Raw genomic sequence first — 15,807 nt, forward strand, 5'->3', positions numbered from 1 at the left:
TTGTAATAGCTTGCAAAACTCTTAGCTGTGTTCACACTGCAAGCGACAAAAGTTGCGAAACAGGCTAGCGCGGCTAGCTACGCTGTTAGTGAGTCGCCACTGAAGCGTTGCTCAACGTCATCCATTTAAAAGTTGACAAACACAGAGAAATAAACGCATATGATTGGCTGACGGGCTGCCACGTCATCAGAGCGATGCAATGTTGTGACGTCATTCAGGTGTCAATTTGACAGTTCGCGACGTGATAGTGTGAACGCAGCCTTAGCCTCACTGACTTCCTAGCAGCGGTGTTCCCACGGCACCAAGCATTTTTTGTCATGAAAAGAGACGTTTACAAGGTTTTGACAACCACAAGAGGGCGGAGTTCAACTGGAGTTTACACATAAACGCCACTTTAAGGCTGCATTTCCTACAAAAGTTGCCTAGCAGCCGTATTGTCTTCCAAGCACGTCCCAGTGTCGTAGCCACATTTTAAGGCAGCACGATTAGCAAGTTAGCATGCTAATGTTTAAAGTGACCTTCAAAAAGGCGATAAGTGCTAAAGTGTGAAACTTATTAGTGTGCAAATTGTCTCCCCCATTAGCATTTAGCATTTTAATACATTATTATTATCAATAATATATGTATATGCACTTTTCCCATTTTTCTTCTTTTTCCAGTTCAACATGCTAACATGATATGTTAATCTGACAGAAAACCACGTTTTGTGAGTCTGGACTGCTGCACCGACCAACTGGCATCATCACATCTGTTAGATAAGTGTAAAAACCAAACGCCTCCTGACTACAAGATCTGGCATGTTTTCTTTTTTTTCATCAGCTGAAGATCCAGGTCCAGCAGCAAAGCCAGGAAATTCCTGTTGGGGTAGATCGCCCTTTTCTGGATCAGCTTCTGCAAAGCCCGTTGGAGCGGGAGGCGACGGTAGATCATCAGGTACGCCAACACCAAGGTCGACGAGCGGCTCATTCCCATGATGCAGTGCACCAGAACTTTCCCTGAAGAACAGACGGGATGAAGGGAGAGAGGGATGTGAAGGAAGGATTAGCGAGAGGCCTCGGCCTTATTATTAATATCATACATGACTGCCCGTCTCACGCTGCGGTCTTTCTTTTCCCCCCGCTGTGAGCTAAAAATAGTGCCCACAATTCAGTGTCTTTGTTCATTTAAGGTCCCTTTGCAGGCTGGGCCCGACTGTCTCTTTAATCCCAACTCGTCCTACGCCTGATAGCTTCTTTGAAAGGAGCCATGGTCACATTATAGACTTAAATTCTGCAAGGTAAGACTCTTATTATTACCACTGGCTGGAAATACACTTTACATATGAAATTAGAGGCTGTGTTACGTTCTGGTGAAAGGTGACTTTGAAAGGACGGCAAGGTGGGGAGATTTTTAATACACGGGTTATACGGAGTGAAATAAATGGTGGTGATTTGTAATTTATTGTAGACGGAAGCCTTGAGGATTCTTACCATCAGGTGACTTCAGAGCTTTGTGAATGAAATCCGCTGCAGGCTGGAAGTAAACATCCAGATCGAAGTGTGACGAGTCATCTGCTGGAATGCCACAATACACAAAGTCGTTGCCATAAAAGCTTTGGTTCCCTATGCTGCCTCGCTTGGTGTGAGCAGCGTTTAATACATGAGTTATACCTAATTTCAGCAAGGCAGCCTTGTTTTGGGCTACTGCCCTAGCAAGACAAAGAGACAGAGAGAGGTTCAAGACTTATGTGAAGGCTACGCATCGCAGAACAGTGATTTCACGTCAGAATGGTACGATGCGTGCAAGGAGGTACGTCAAGCTCACTAGGCCTGGTTTAAGTTTGAAATAAAATGAATACTTACACATTTCCTATGTATATGTTCGGCCACACTTCGTCGATTTGATTGAGCTGTAGTTTGCAAGAGTCCAAAACCTTCTGCAGGTCCTTCACGCTCAGATATTCCTTTGTCTTCCCTTTCACGGCTGACATTTTTTAAGTCCCAAATCGCCTTGGATCGATTGCTGCTCCAAGTGTTTGTTGTGTTGAAGCAGTTCCCGTCTTCCCGCAGCTTCCAGATGATCCGCCCGAGCAGGTGTTTATCTGCCGTCACTGGACAGTTACCCAATTTAGTGCCTAACCTAGCGTGTAGTCTTACCAGGGCTGAGGGCAGAACAACAAACAGAGCAGCCTGGGCTCTGCTTTTTCACACCGCCCTGGGACTCTTAATTTAATAAGCCTCAAACAGCGATGAATCATTCCATAAAGCAGTGATAATTGGATGTAATTACGGGCAAAATGTTTGAGTGCATTGCTGATACCGGATGGCAGAAAGACCACGGCATTTATGGAACCCGAAATACTGCTCTGACATAAATATCTCTGGATGAAAGAATTAAGCTTAGCTGTCGGCTGCACGTGACATTAAACGGCTCTCACACTGTCTCTCTTTTAACTCTCTTGTTGTGTTTGCAGGTCAATTTCACCTGATCTCGGCTTTTAAACTGAAGAGAAGCCTAATTAACTTTCTCCGTTTTAACGCTGTGAAATGTAATGACTTTTCCTTCATTCAGGGTCATGGGTGTGCATGTAAAACGCAGATGCAAAGATGTGTTGTGAAATGTCAGAACCGATGCTGCATGCAGAGTCGGTCGATAAATGTCTCCGGGTCATTTTTGACCTGGAGACGGTTATTGATTATTTAAAGCAGCTGCTTCTGCTTATTGATAAATCTACAATAGTGTGTGCGATGGGACAAAACTTCTCCTCGTCTCTACGTAAAACTTGTGCAGTCGTGTGGAGAGCTTTCCAGTGAAACACGGTTTTATTTTAATATCACAATTTGAGAGACGCTTGACAGTAGCTTCACATGACTCACCAAGCAGTAAAGAACATGCTTTTGTTCTGAAGAGCAGGGGGAGATTTTGTTTCTGGGAAGAAGCCTGATTTACCAGAAATCTAAAAAATTGGCGCTTTCATCTCACCAAAGCCAAAGAACGTCATTCTTTTTCAAAGAGCCGCGTTCTCGGAAAAAAGATATTCGGCTAAACGGAGACCGGATTCACATTATTTGAAATGCACTTGCCGTCTTTTGTCAGTCACTTAAAATGCTGTACATTTTAGCATTTAGAATAAATTTTGATTGACTGTGTACAGGATTGTTCTCCTTTTTAGTTTGAAGCCTTTAAGACGCTGGTAGTTTTTTTTTTGAAGGTGAACCAGGCGGCTGTTTAACTCTGCAGAGAAGACTTATTTTAAAATAAAACTTTACTGCTCTGAGACTTGATTTAAGTGTCTCAAGTTAAATGGGACGACCACAGACGGACCTGGACAGTGGAATATTTAATTATCAGGCCTTTTGCATTGGTCGAGTTACCTTTAGAGGCCTGAATGATCCTGTCTTTAGTAGACTTCAGACTGTTTTGCATCACTTGAGACTTGTCTTGATAGATGCTGTGATAGAGACTTGACTTGTTGACTTTCTTTCCAATCACCCATAACATCATGAAGTAAATAACACTGATTATCTTATTATCACGGCACCTGTCAGTAGATAAGATGTATAAGGCAGCAAGATTAACATTTTCTCCTTCAAGCAGATGTTGGAAGCACGAACAAAATATTTAGTGGAAGGATCTGAGCAGCTTTGGCAAGGACCAAACCACCAGCATACAACAAACGCCCATTTACCGTTACCATGGTGGAGGGGGGCGCTCAGTCTGCTGCAGCAATGTTCAGGCTGTGGCGTGTGTCAAAGTGAGATTGTGCTATTCATTAATGAATAAATTGGGATCATATAAACATGGGGCGCGTTACAACTGCCCCCGATCTGGCAGCCGTGATAACATTTTGGATGCTAGCTAGCAGCGCATGTTGTTCATGTTCATTTTTAACCAGTGACCCAGAGAAATTATTGATATATACGCTTCAGTTCACACTCAGAACCCTAAAAATGAAATTAATTCCTAAAAATACTCAAAAGAATCCTTCTGAGCATGTGCAGAGTAATTATCATCACTCTAGCTCATTTCTGATTTGAGGAGCTTATTAAACTGCATTAGCCTGGACACCGCTAATGTGGATGCATGCAGGAAGACTCTTTACAATGAGCTGCTAGTGTGTTGAAGTTCAGGGTGGACCTTTCTGATCACTGTTATCAGCGAGGTTAACTGAGTTTTGTCTTCACCAGAGGACAATGTGCCACAAACAAACTATGAGTCTTCAAACACACTTACGCAGAGCTGTGAGGCTAACATCAGTACGTTAGCATGCTCATAATGACCGGGATAACAGGTTGATTGGCATGTTTTTTTTTTTCCATGATCAGTTCTTCTCTAATGACTCACTGATGCCCAGAAACTCAAGTCTGTGGATGCAGGTGAAACTGCCAAAACCCAAGTTAATCTGAGTTTAAGTTGCTCCTAATAAAGTCATTTAGAACTGAAGAAGCCACTTGTCAAGTTGCCTTTGTTTTAGCTCCTCTAAAATATGAATGAGTTGGCCTTTCTGTCAGCAGACAATTTCAAATTCCTGTTGTTTTCACCACATAAAGAGTGCAACATGTCAGATGGCGTTCTTCTTCTTCTTTTTACTGCTTCTTAGAATTTATTGCATAATACACCTTTAAATTTGGACCTTTTGGTTAAATGCTGGCTCATCACGGAGACAAGACATGAGCTCCAGCCGTTGTCACCTGCTTCAATCCTCGTGTGCCTCAACATATCCGACGGCGCCCTGACCAGCTGCAGAGACTTGCAAACGCATGAATAACACACTGAATAAACTACAACTTCTAGGTTAAACAAAACACAGATCAATGTCAGATCAGATCCAGTGGCAGTTCGTCCTCATGAAAGAAACAAAGGGAAAGTTGCAGCTTTTTTTTAAGCAGCTCATTGACGTCTGTGCAAATATTCACGGATGAATTTTAATGAAAAACTGAATGTTAAGGACAATTTTTCGATATAAAATAGAAACCAGGGTAAAACTAAATCTTGAGCCGTTTTAAAATGAATCAATCTTTGAGATTAACTTGATCCACAACATCATGGATAAGATTTTTATCGACAAAATGTAAGTAATTGTATGTAATATTCAGTCTTGAAATTGATTCTGCCTAAAGGTGAGTTGATTTCACTGATCTCCTCTTAGGGGAGAGGATCAATAACCAGCGAAGAGGCAGCATGATTCACATCAAACGCAGCACCGGAGTCGAGGGAAATACATTTGATTCAACTTCACTGCTGAAACAAACTGATTACAGTCAAACATCCATTCACTTTTGCAGGGCGCTCGTGTCGTTGCGCTTCAGTTTCAGGTCCAAAGCGCAAAGCTGTTTGAGAAACCCTCTGTTTGGGAAAATCCACCTGTGCTCTTTGACCTTATTGATCGCCTCCAGCAGGGTGTAATGATGGCGGATCATTAGGTAGGCCAGGACGAGGGAGGCAGACCTGCTCACGCCAACTGCACAGTGAACTAAAACCCGAGCTGGGGGAGGAGGAAGAAGACAGTGACAGTGAGCATGTGCTGTATTTTTATTCTGGATAAGATGAGTGACTTGCAGAAGAGGCCTGACATTAAAGCCACATGACGGGTATTTACCACCAGGGGTGTCAAGTGCGCTCTGAATGTACTCGGCGGAGGGGAAGAAGTAGCGGGAGAGGTCAAAAGACGGTGAGTCATCTGCAGGCACTCCGTAATAATCCACGCTGGATCCATAGAAGTCATGGCTCCCCTGGCAGTACATCCTCCCGTGAGCTGCATTCACAACATGAGTGATTCCCAGCTTCCACAGACTGTAGCGATCATTGGCCACTGACCTGAAATGCAGTCAGTCAAATCATAATAGGAAAAGCAAAATAATGGGGAGGATTTTATTTTATCAGCTAACCAAGTGCAAAGACTTACATGTCCCCAATGAACAGGTTAGGCCAAACCTCGTCCGCGTGGTTTCCAAACCTTTTACCTCCGTACAAAACCTTCTCCAGGTCTTTTATAGAAGGAGTGGAAGAAGAGGCGCCGTTTTTTTTCTGCGGATTGTTCATTTTCTGACTACATTTAGAATGAAATTGCCAAAGTTTGTTGAGGCTTTACTAGAACAATATTGGTACTGACAAGGACAGGTGCGCCTGGTCTAAAATTAAAACGGTTACCGGTAATTTAAATGTTGGTCAGATCTACACCTCCAGATTTAATTAAAGAAACTGTTCACTTTGTGGCCTTTAAAACACAATAAAATTATTAATTTATTTATTTGTAGCTAGTTGTGATCCCAATTTGTTTAAGTGGAGATGGTGCAGTACCGCCGTTTGACCAGCGGGTGTCGCTGTCGGCCAAGCTGCAGCGAAGATCAACTTTAAGGTGCGCTACTATTCTAGCCATTACCGCCCTTGTGTTGTCAACAGTGAATGCTAGCCAGGGCGAAATGATTTCCAACGAGCCCGTGTTATTGCGACAAACGTTACCGCGACTTCTCGTGAATCGTATGCAATGCCACTTGGTTAGTTAGCCGAACAAAAAGAGATCCGCGTCGTCTTCATTTACGTCCCAGCCAGGCCGAGAGGTGAGTGAGCGCAAATCAACACGCATTGATCCGAGCTGGCCGCAGCTAGCTTGCTTGCTAGCTAGCTAACTAACTTTAGCTAGGTCTGAATTAGCCGTGCTGGGCAGAGGTTGGTGTGATGCCCTCGTTTGGTTTGACGTTTATCTGAGACATACGTGTCTTTACACACATGCTGGCTGGTTATATCACAAGATACTAAGAGGAGTTAGCTAATTAGTTGACTTAGTAGCCTCTGACTCCTCCACGTTTGTTAGCTTGTTTAGTCTTTGTTAGTTTGTTAGGGCTTATTTGGTCATAGCAGGTGGATGTTTTGACTAAAGAGGAGTTTTTTTTTTTTTTTTGTTCTGTTTAAACAAAAATACAGATTAATCAGATTATTCCAATCCTCAAAATGATACCACTGTATGAATATATTGTAAAAATAATAATATTAATAATAACTAAATTATAATAAACCTGTAAATATAAACCTGATCAACTTATCAATAACATAAAATGGCCTAAATTCAGTGTCTGGTCTGGGGAATATGTTTACTCCTTCGCCTTTATTTTCAGGGTGTGGTTTCCACTGAGCAAACTTTCCTGAGGAAATTCTTGACACTGTTTGCCTCATACACTTGCTCAACTTTGCGAGTGTAGCTCAGCGTTCGTCTTAAACTCATTTATCATTTATAATTTAGTCACAAGGTGAATATATCATTATTTTTTTTAAATGTCTACGTTGCAGTCTTGCAGGTTTATTTGGAAGTACTTTTGCTGATTCAGTAGAAATTGCTGAGAGTACCTGCTTCTCCTTCAGTTTTCAGGAACTGATAATACCAGTAAGCATTTTTTAAGTGTCTAAGTGTTCCTCTGTCCAGTTTATAGATCGAGGGGGAAATGACCCAGCTGAGTGTCCGTCGCTGGACGCCTAAACACGTTGCCAAATGGCTGAAGGAAGAAGGCTTCTGCGATTATGTGGACCTGCTGTGCAACAAACACCGGCTGGACGGCACCAGCCTGCTCGCCCTCAGCGAGTACGACCTCCGCTCGCCACCTCTGGAGCTCAAGGTGCTGGGGGACATCAAGCGGCTGATGGTGTCCATCCGTAAACTTCAGAAACAGAATATCGACGTGTTGGAGGAGCTGGGTCTTCCCTTTGACGGACTCTCTCCGTCGGGCTCCGGGGGCACTTTGGAGTGGCTGTGCAATGGAGACCCGGGCAGAGACTGTGACAGCACCGACACGGCGCCGGTGGGAGAGGAGTACCACCAGTACACGAACGGGAAGTACAAGCAGCAGATGAGACGCCTCGACCCGGAGTACTGGAAGACGGTGCTCAGCTCTGTCTATGTGGTGTTTGTGTTTGGGTTCACGTCCTTCGTCATGGTCATAGTGCATGAGAGGGTGCCTGACATGCGCACATACCCTCCGCTGCCGGACATCTTCCTGGACAGGTGGGTGTCTCGTCCGTTATTACGCCACAAAAACACTAATCCACAAACCGAGCAAAACAAGAATGTATGTTTTTATCATCTGTCAGTGTGTCACACCAGATGGCGGACATTATAACTGCCCTACTTCCTGGTAGCATGTTTCTATTATCGTCCCCCTCTTATTCCCGATGGGCTGCTTTGCTTCAAAGAGATCTTTTGAGAGTATTTTAAAGTGACCTACTTTGAAGTGTGACCCTTTGTTTATGAGCAGCTCTGAGGTTTTTTTCGTGGAATGTCAGAGCTGCTTTCAAGGTAATGCCAGTTTGTATTTGGAGGTTTGAAACATGTAGATTCAAACTGTCTAGACTGGCTGCAAAGATAGAAATGCCTGGAAAATATCTTTTTGTTTTCTGCGACATTTATGTAGATTGAAAATGCCACGACCTGCCATGTTGTCATTAATTGTGGGTGCTAGGCCCCATTTATGTAAACTTTAACTATGCTATAATGATTTGAATTATTCTGTAAGTCTGCATGTTAGGAAAAACATGCCCATCTTAATTTCAGACAGCACAAGGGCATATTGAAATCCTGTTTTCTGTACAGCCACTATTTGCCACATAACCTTAACATAGTTAGTCAAAGACATAAAACTAGAGAATAACGTAATAGAAATTGGAGAAGCTGGAGCCAGAAAATGATATTTTCCTCTTCAACAGTGTGCCTAGAATACCCTGGGCCTTTGCCATGGCTGAGGCATGTGGAGTGATCCTCTGTAACATCTGGCTGCTGGTTCTGCTGCTGCATAAACACAGGTAGAGTCCTCACAGTGTCCGTGCCCTAGTGCTGCCAAGAGTGTGTTCTTCAAATCAAAAACCACATCAGGCTACATTTAACCGTCTCTGACGCCTTGTAGGTCCATCCTCCTGCGGCGCCTGTGCAGCCTCATGGGGACGGTGTTCATGCTGCGCTGCGTCACCATGTTTGTCACCTCCCTGTCTGTGCCGGGACAGCACCTGCAGTGCTCAGGAAAGGTAGTACATGATGTTTTGTTTTGCCTTTTAAAAAAACGCCGCACCTCTTTTGAATTTGAATGTTAACACGCTCGCTTGTTTCGTTCCTCCTAGATATACGGCGACATGTGGGCCAAACTGCAGCGAGCTGTGGCCATCTGGAGCGGTTTTGGGATGACCCTGACGGGAGTCCACACGTGTGGCGACTACATGTTCAGCGGCCACACCGTGGTCCTCACCATGCTCAACTTCTTCGTCACAGAGTGTGAGTATCTTTGTGTTGACACAGTCTGGCCTTTGGGCTCCTTTAAATATTTAGTTTTCTGTTTAGTGGAGAACAGAACTACTTAACTTTGCATCATAAAGAGTTATGTTAATGTTAAATAGCCTCAGAATAACTAATAATGATTGAATTTGAGTCATTAAAAAAACCCTAATACCCTCTAATAATGCAAAAGAATGAACATTTTATATATTAACCCGACAGATTTACGGGAATTTAGTGTTTTTTTAACTTTGTCCACGAGTATTTGTGTTCTTTGCACAAATTCAGATCTATTATATATTTTATATATATTATTTTTATGTGATAAAAGCTCATAAACCTCTAAACAAATAGCTTTCTGAACCTAAACCTTTAAAACATGACACTGGTTGCAAGGCTTGTTTGTATTAACATCATAAAAGTAAATCATTAGCTGTTATTATAGCCTAATTATAAGGGAGAGACTGTGTAGCCCTATTTAGCAACACTGTCCCTGTGATGCCATCTAGTGTCCTTTACCGGTACTACAAGTCTGCATTTGACTCAACGACACGTAACATAGTGTAACATACATCCAAATAAGAATTCAAAGATGCCCTTTCTTCTTGTTTCTTGCAGACACTCCCCGAAGCTGGAACTTCATTCACACTCTGTCCTGGGTCCTCAACCTTTTCGGCATCTTCTTCATCCTGGCCGCACACGAACACTACTCCATCGACGTGTTCATAGCCTTCTACATCACTACCAGACTTTTCCTGTACTACCACACTCTAGCCAACACCAGGGCCTACCAGCAGAGTCGACGAGCTCGCATCTGGTTCCCCATGTTCTCCTTCTTCGAGTGCAATGTCAACGGGCCCGTCCCCAACGAGTACTGCTGGCCCTTCTCCAGGCCGGCCGTGATGAGGAGGCTGATTGGATAATGAACAGCGGCAGCGGCGGTGCCGTCAGACACATTCGTAGGCTGCTCTGTTTCGTCTGCTTTTGTCTAGTTGCCAACGGGGGCGGTGTTTGACATCCTCAACAACAAAGACGCCTGATGTGCTACATGGAGCCATACCCTCTTTGATTTTGGGATTTAGCTTCTAAACCTGACAGAGTTTCTCAAAGCCCCCTCATCTTCATGTTTGATTTGAAAAATGTGGAAATTATTGTTTGCTTATATTTCCTCCAAAGGGATATCGATTTATGTAGCATGAATTGCATTATTCTTTATCTTTTAGTTGAGAGTATCTCGATAGCCTCATCGAATCCTTCTGATTACCGTTTTCTGTGCAATGAAAACGCCAGCCGATTTCGATTTTTTTGTCTTTGTAGCTCCTCAAAATGCCACCCCATAGACCAGAGTTGAAGCAATATGTATAGATCTACATTACACTGCAAAGCAAAAAAACTGTCTTCATGTTTGGACACATGTCCTCTGCATTCCTTGAGCTCGCGTTTTGAAAACCTTACTAAAGACTTGACGGAGAAATCCATGGCTAAACATAGATAGACAACAACATGCATTGAATCCTGTGTTTTTAATGTTGACTGCTTTTTTTTTTTTTTCTGTACAGGTCGTAGAAAGGATGCGTTCTAGAAAATGTTTTAATCAGCCAAAAATAGTTTGCTTCCAGTTGTCTTAATTATGATTCTATTTGCCAATTACCTTGAGTGTTATAATGAGATTAGATTAGATTTCTCTTTGTCGAAATGTCGCAAACCTTTCATGTTTACTTTAAAATGGATGTGTAATGTTCTTTTTTTTAAAAAAAACAAAGAAAAAGATCATAATACACTGTAAATTACCAGACTAAGACCAAGTACTATGAACTTTTTTCTCTGACATTAATCTGTAGAGTAAACAGACCCTAAAATTTGTATGTATTTGTTTTATATTAATTTATTTCATTTTATAAATGTCGATAGGTATTTTTATATTCCATGTACAAAGTTGCAGCAACGTGCACACGGAGAAATATGTTTACAGTTGCTTTGGACTATGTATTTGTTAAAAACACAATGTGCTATTTAATGTTGATTTCAGATTTTCCTCGACATTTCACTGAGCGAAACTTGCCACTGTAGTGACGGATCGGTCATTTGGTCATTGCGGTGTGTTGATTATGCTGAACGGACGTGACAGACTAACACATTCTGTAATTCAGGAAGGATGTCGTTGTGTTCACGTGTTACTGCAAAGCCTCATGACTCGTTTCTTGTCTCGTCAGTCATTTCCATCATTAAAGAACTGAAATCAGACTGTGTGTGTGTGTTTGTTTTTTTTTTACTCTTTTTCCATCAGCTGCACAATCATATAATAGAATATGATGAATTATAGTTATTTTTTGAATGAAATTGTTGAATAGCTAATTGTTGCTGTGGATTTTACCCATTTCCACACCAATAACAGTTTTATATAGCCTATAAATAGAGTTTTTCTAAATATTATATCATTAATAATGAAGTAAAACAGTTCCTTTTAAGATTATTTAATATATGTATATTTAACAAAATGTTTTTAAAGGTTAAGATTTGATTGGAATATATTTTACACAAAATTAATTTCTTTAATTTTAGAAAATTTAAAAAAACATTGTTTTCTTCTTTTACCTTCACCAATAAATGTATATTAATATAACCGATAGTGTTAAACGTTAGTTAACGGTAATGGTTACCATGGCGATTTAGAAGTCTTCCACCTGCCTGTGTGCTTTCGCCACAAACGCGTTATATATGAGCTGACGTTTTCTGATGACAAGAATTACATTTATTTTTTATTATTTAATTTTACTTCATCTATTTAATCACTAAATTAATTGGCGGATAATTAAGAAAATAATCGCTTAACTTCTTTTCACTCAGGCACAAGATACAACCGCTAAGTTTTCGGGTCCTGCGGCGCCGAGGTCAGGAGGGTGTTTGTAGCAGTGTCTCCTCCATATCGTCCTACACCGGCTTCCCTCGCTTATTCTGCCTCCTTTCTAATCTGACAAGTTTATAGCAACATCGTCGACAACAGTAATTCTCGGTAAGTAGTAGGTCGTGTAATTTATTATGTTGTTCGCGCTGTATTTGCTGTAAATTAAGCAAGTTAGCTATCGAACATTCCTAGCTAGCTAGAAAGCTTGTGTTCAAACTCCTTCCAAATATAATGGCAGGCTGCAGCGACACTGACATATTTGTGATCATGTGCAACATTTACATGTACATTTGCATGAAAGTAAATACAAATGGGACAGGAAACTCGATTACATTTGAGTATTTGATTTAGTTACAACATTATTTTCAATAATCCTTACTGAAATAATGAGGTTATAAACGTTTGCTTTGTATTAGAAGTGGTAAAGAAACAGACACACATTTTTTTTTTTGTGTGTGTGTTTTTGCCATGTGTGCTTTACCAACACTACCAGTGTTCCTGATTACTGGAAGGAGACTGTGAAGTGTTTCTTCGGGTTTAACCTTGACAATGAGGAGACGTGACAACTCTCCACAGGAGACCGTGTAACTCTGAATAAGACACTGAAGGTGTCAGGAAATCCAGATATTTAACTTGCCAATTATAGCACCTAAATGACAGACTTTTTAACAAGACGTGTTGGGAGTTTAAATACTTTATTTTTTACCAGTAGTTGGAGATTTCCTAATTCTATTTATTTATTGCTTAATACACTCACCGTCATAAAGATTCAAGTGGTGGAAGAACGCTCATTAAAGTGTGTTTATGTTTGATTTTGAAGATTGTAAACGATCTCAAGTTCCCGTGATGACGTCCAGGACATGACATAAGCTTTCTCGGTCGTAGCTAAAGCCCTCGCTGTAGTGAAACTCTTGCCTTAAATCCCCGTCCTTTAAAGTCTTTAACGGTTTAAGGATGCATATTTTAAAAGTTTGATCTTCCAGTGGATTTCTTTTGAAACGAGCTGTTTTTACCATTCACACTCTCTAAAATCATATCTTTCCTGGCAGGCATAATGGCAATTCCTCCAACATACGCTGACCTGGGAAAATCAGCAAAGGACATCTTCAATAAGGGATATGGTAATTGGAAGCAATATATAAAAGCAGTTTTATATGTGGGTTTTTTGTTTACCCAGAGAAGACAGTCCTGCTGCTGGAAATGCATTTATAAATCACAGGGATTAGTGTCTCACTGTCACTGTTGTTGCAGGTTTTGGACTGGTTAAGCTTGATGTGAAGACGAAGTCTTCCAGTGGAGTGGTGAGTTTAACTGTTCCTGTCGGATCATAGATTTTATCAAAGATATTAAGTTATCAGTGCAGATGTTGAGGAAATTAAGAAATAAGCATCACAGTTTCTCCACTAACTTTAATAAATATCATGAGAATCATTTCAACTCTGTGTGGTGGTTAATTGAACTGATTTCCTCTGTTCACTTCAGGAATTTAAAACGTCTGGCTCATCCAACGTAGACACCAGTAAGGTCACTGGCACCCTGGAAACCAAGTACAAATGGGCTGAATATGGTCTGACGTTCACGGAGAAGTGGACCACAGAAAACACACTTGGGACTGAAGTTTGTGTTGAGGATCAGGTACGTTGAATATGTTGCTGTTTCGTATATTTCATCCCATGAATGTAACGGCTCTAAATTATGACTAATGAACTGATTTCCCTTTTTTTAGATCACCAAAGGGCTGAAACTTACCTTTGACACTACATTTTCACCAAATACTGGGTAAGCTATCTGTTTCTGGTTGCGCAAGCTCTAACTAACTAGATAAGAACCACTGGATGTTCACATCTTCATCATTTTCTTTTTGAATTTCCCAGCAAGAAGAGTGGCAAGGTCAAAACGGCTTATAAAAGGGAATACGTTAATGCCGGTGTTGATGTAGATTTAGATTTCGCTGGTCCTACTATCCATGGAGCAGCTGTGGCCGGCTACGAGGGATGGCTGGCAGGCTACCAGATGACCTTTGACTCGGCCAAGTCCAGGATGACCCAAAGCAACTTTGCTGTTGGTTACAAGACTGGGGATTTCCAGCTCCACACCAATGTGTATGTTTTCATTAAGCAGGATGCACACATTCCTGGTATTTATTTTAAAGTCTTTTAAGACTCAAGACCTGCAAGTAATGTTGAGCATTTCTTACTTTTTCCCCCCCTCTAGAAATGATGGTTCTGAGTTTGGTGGATCAATTTATCAGAAGGTGAACGACAAGCTGGAGACTGCTGTGAATCTTGCCTGGACAGCAGGCAATAACGGCACTCGCTTTGGAATCGCCGCTAAATACCAGTTAGACTCCAGTGCCTCCATATCGGTAAGTACCCAAAGAAAAAATGACATCTTGAAAATTAATCCCATCAACTGTCGCTTGTGCCGACAGGGTGGTTTTTGTTGTTGTGTATTTACGTGTTTAATGCAAAATTAAGAAGACAGAGTGACCCCATCCACAAGAGCATTAAACCGGCACTGCTGCTGGTGAATTACAGACAGTGACTTGAAAATTCGAGGAAAGCATTGGACACAAAATTAGTACGCACCCCCAAGTGCAGGATTTCAGGAAATGTTTTATAATACTGGCGTCTAGGTGATATTTATTGCAATGCATATCATATAAAAACACTTAAAATTGAATGTCATGGAGGGAATTTGTGCAAACGTGTGTGATGTATTGAATGTACTCTTTGAATACCACTCTAAATATTTTTATTATTTTTCTCCAGGCTAAGGTGAATAATGCCAGCTTGGTAGGAATTGGGTACACCCAGACTTTGAGGCCTGGTAAGAATCGTCTGTATAAGAAAATGCAGTTTAGAAAAATACCTTCAATCATTTCAAGTCTGTTTTTATTAACTTTACGAATATTTCAGGTATGAAACTCATCCTCTCGGCGCTAGTGGATGGGAAGAACATCAATGCTGGTGGTCACAAACTAGGTCTAGGCCTGGAGTTGGAGGCATGAGCAGCCATTTCATAAGAAGAGGAAGAATATCGCCAGAATCTGGCCCCGTGTGGCCGGCAATGGATATTCTAATGATGAAGCCAAAACTAAGTAGAATCCCACTTCACAGGCACTGATGAGATGGAAATCTTACCACCAACCCCCTTTCATTGTGGTTGCAATAAGTAGTCCCAGTCACACGCAGTTATTAATCAGCTCCTCCTTATGCCAATTTTATCCTCCCATCACGATAGAAAAACTTGAAACCTGGCTTCTTTACTTTGACAATCCAGGAGTGGTTCCAAATGCAAAACCTTGTTCTATTGCTGAAGTGTGATAACGTAGAATGTATATCTGAGCTGTTACTTTGCACAGTAGGATACACCTTTATTTAAGCTCTTCCTCCTTTGTTTTATTTGCACATTTAATCGCCGTCTAGACCGAAGCAAACCTCTTGGCTGCTGCTCGCTTATTTTCCCAGAGAGGCTTAATTATGCTGCGTGATGAGTTTTAGACCCCTGCTACCTTGATTACCTGCTTCTAAGTTGCAAGAAAATGAGAGAAAGACTGAGTGCGTAATGCACCTCTCTTCTCATTGGAGGACTGTGACACTAATCGGGAAGCAGTTTGTGTGTTGGTGTGTGTCTACCTTTACAATAAAGTCCTGAAATCAACCTTGAT

At 41.5% G+C, this 15,807-nt stretch overlaps 4 protein-coding genes across 4 annotated transcripts; 2 read left to right on the forward strand and 2 right to left on the reverse strand.

Annotated features, from left to right (window-relative positions):
* Positions 1-783: 783 nt before the first annotated feature.
* On the reverse strand, positions 784-2,438 carry LOC311504151 (dual specificity protein phosphatase 13A-like; the record flags this gene model as incomplete). The annotated part of the gene is made up of 3 exons (XM_084567148.1): positions 1,842-2,438; positions 1,470-1,687; positions 784-995 (listed from the first exon to the last, which is right to left on the reverse strand). The coding sequence occupies exons 1-3, from the start codon at positions 1,967-1,969 to the stop codon at positions 784-786; spliced, it is 558 nt and encodes a 185-aa protein (XP_084423274.1). The 5' UTR covers positions 1,970-2,438.
* Positions 2,439-4,591: 2,153 nt separating this feature from the next.
* Positions 4,592-6,021, reverse strand: LOC311504266 (dual specificity protein phosphatase 13A; the record flags this gene model as incomplete). The annotated part of the gene is made up of 3 exons (XM_084567285.1): positions 4,592-5,464; positions 5,579-5,796; positions 5,885-6,021. 3 exons carry the CDS (start codon positions 6,019-6,021, stop codon positions 5,253-5,255), a joined length of 567 nt encoding a protein of 188 aa, XP_084423411.1. The 3' UTR covers positions 4,592-5,252.
* Positions 6,022-6,032: 11 nt separating this feature from the next.
* samd8 (sterile alpha motif domain containing 8) lies at positions 6,033-11,497 on the forward strand. The gene is made up of 6 exons (XM_084567526.1): positions 6,033-6,539; positions 7,400-7,975; positions 8,674-8,769; positions 8,871-8,988; positions 9,082-9,232; positions 9,851-11,497. Exons 2-6 carry the CDS (start codon positions 7,419-7,421, stop codon positions 10,153-10,155), a joined length of 1,227 nt encoding a protein of 408 aa, XP_084423652.1. The 5' UTR covers positions 6,033-6,539; positions 7,400-7,418; the 3' UTR covers positions 10,156-11,497.
* Positions 11,498-12,120: 623 nt separating this feature from the next.
* Positions 12,121-15,801, forward strand: LOC311504436 (non-selective voltage-gated ion channel VDAC2-like). The gene is made up of 9 exons (XM_084567527.1): positions 12,121-12,245; positions 13,187-13,258; positions 13,389-13,438; positions 13,620-13,772; positions 13,864-13,916; positions 14,012-14,239; positions 14,352-14,502; positions 14,909-14,966; positions 15,056-15,801. The coding sequence occupies exons 2-9, from the start codon at positions 13,192-13,194 to the stop codon at positions 15,145-15,147; spliced, it is 852 nt and encodes a 283-aa protein (XP_084423653.1). The 5' UTR covers positions 12,121-12,245; positions 13,187-13,191; the 3' UTR covers positions 15,148-15,801.
* Positions 15,802-15,807: the final 6 nt, after the last annotated feature.

The sequence above is a fragment of the Chelon labrosus genome (assembly GCF_963514085.1).
Source record: "Chelon labrosus genome assembly, chromosome: 19".
Lineage (NCBI taxonomy): Eukaryota > Metazoa > Chordata > Actinopteri > Mugiliformes > Mugilidae > Chelon > Chelon labrosus.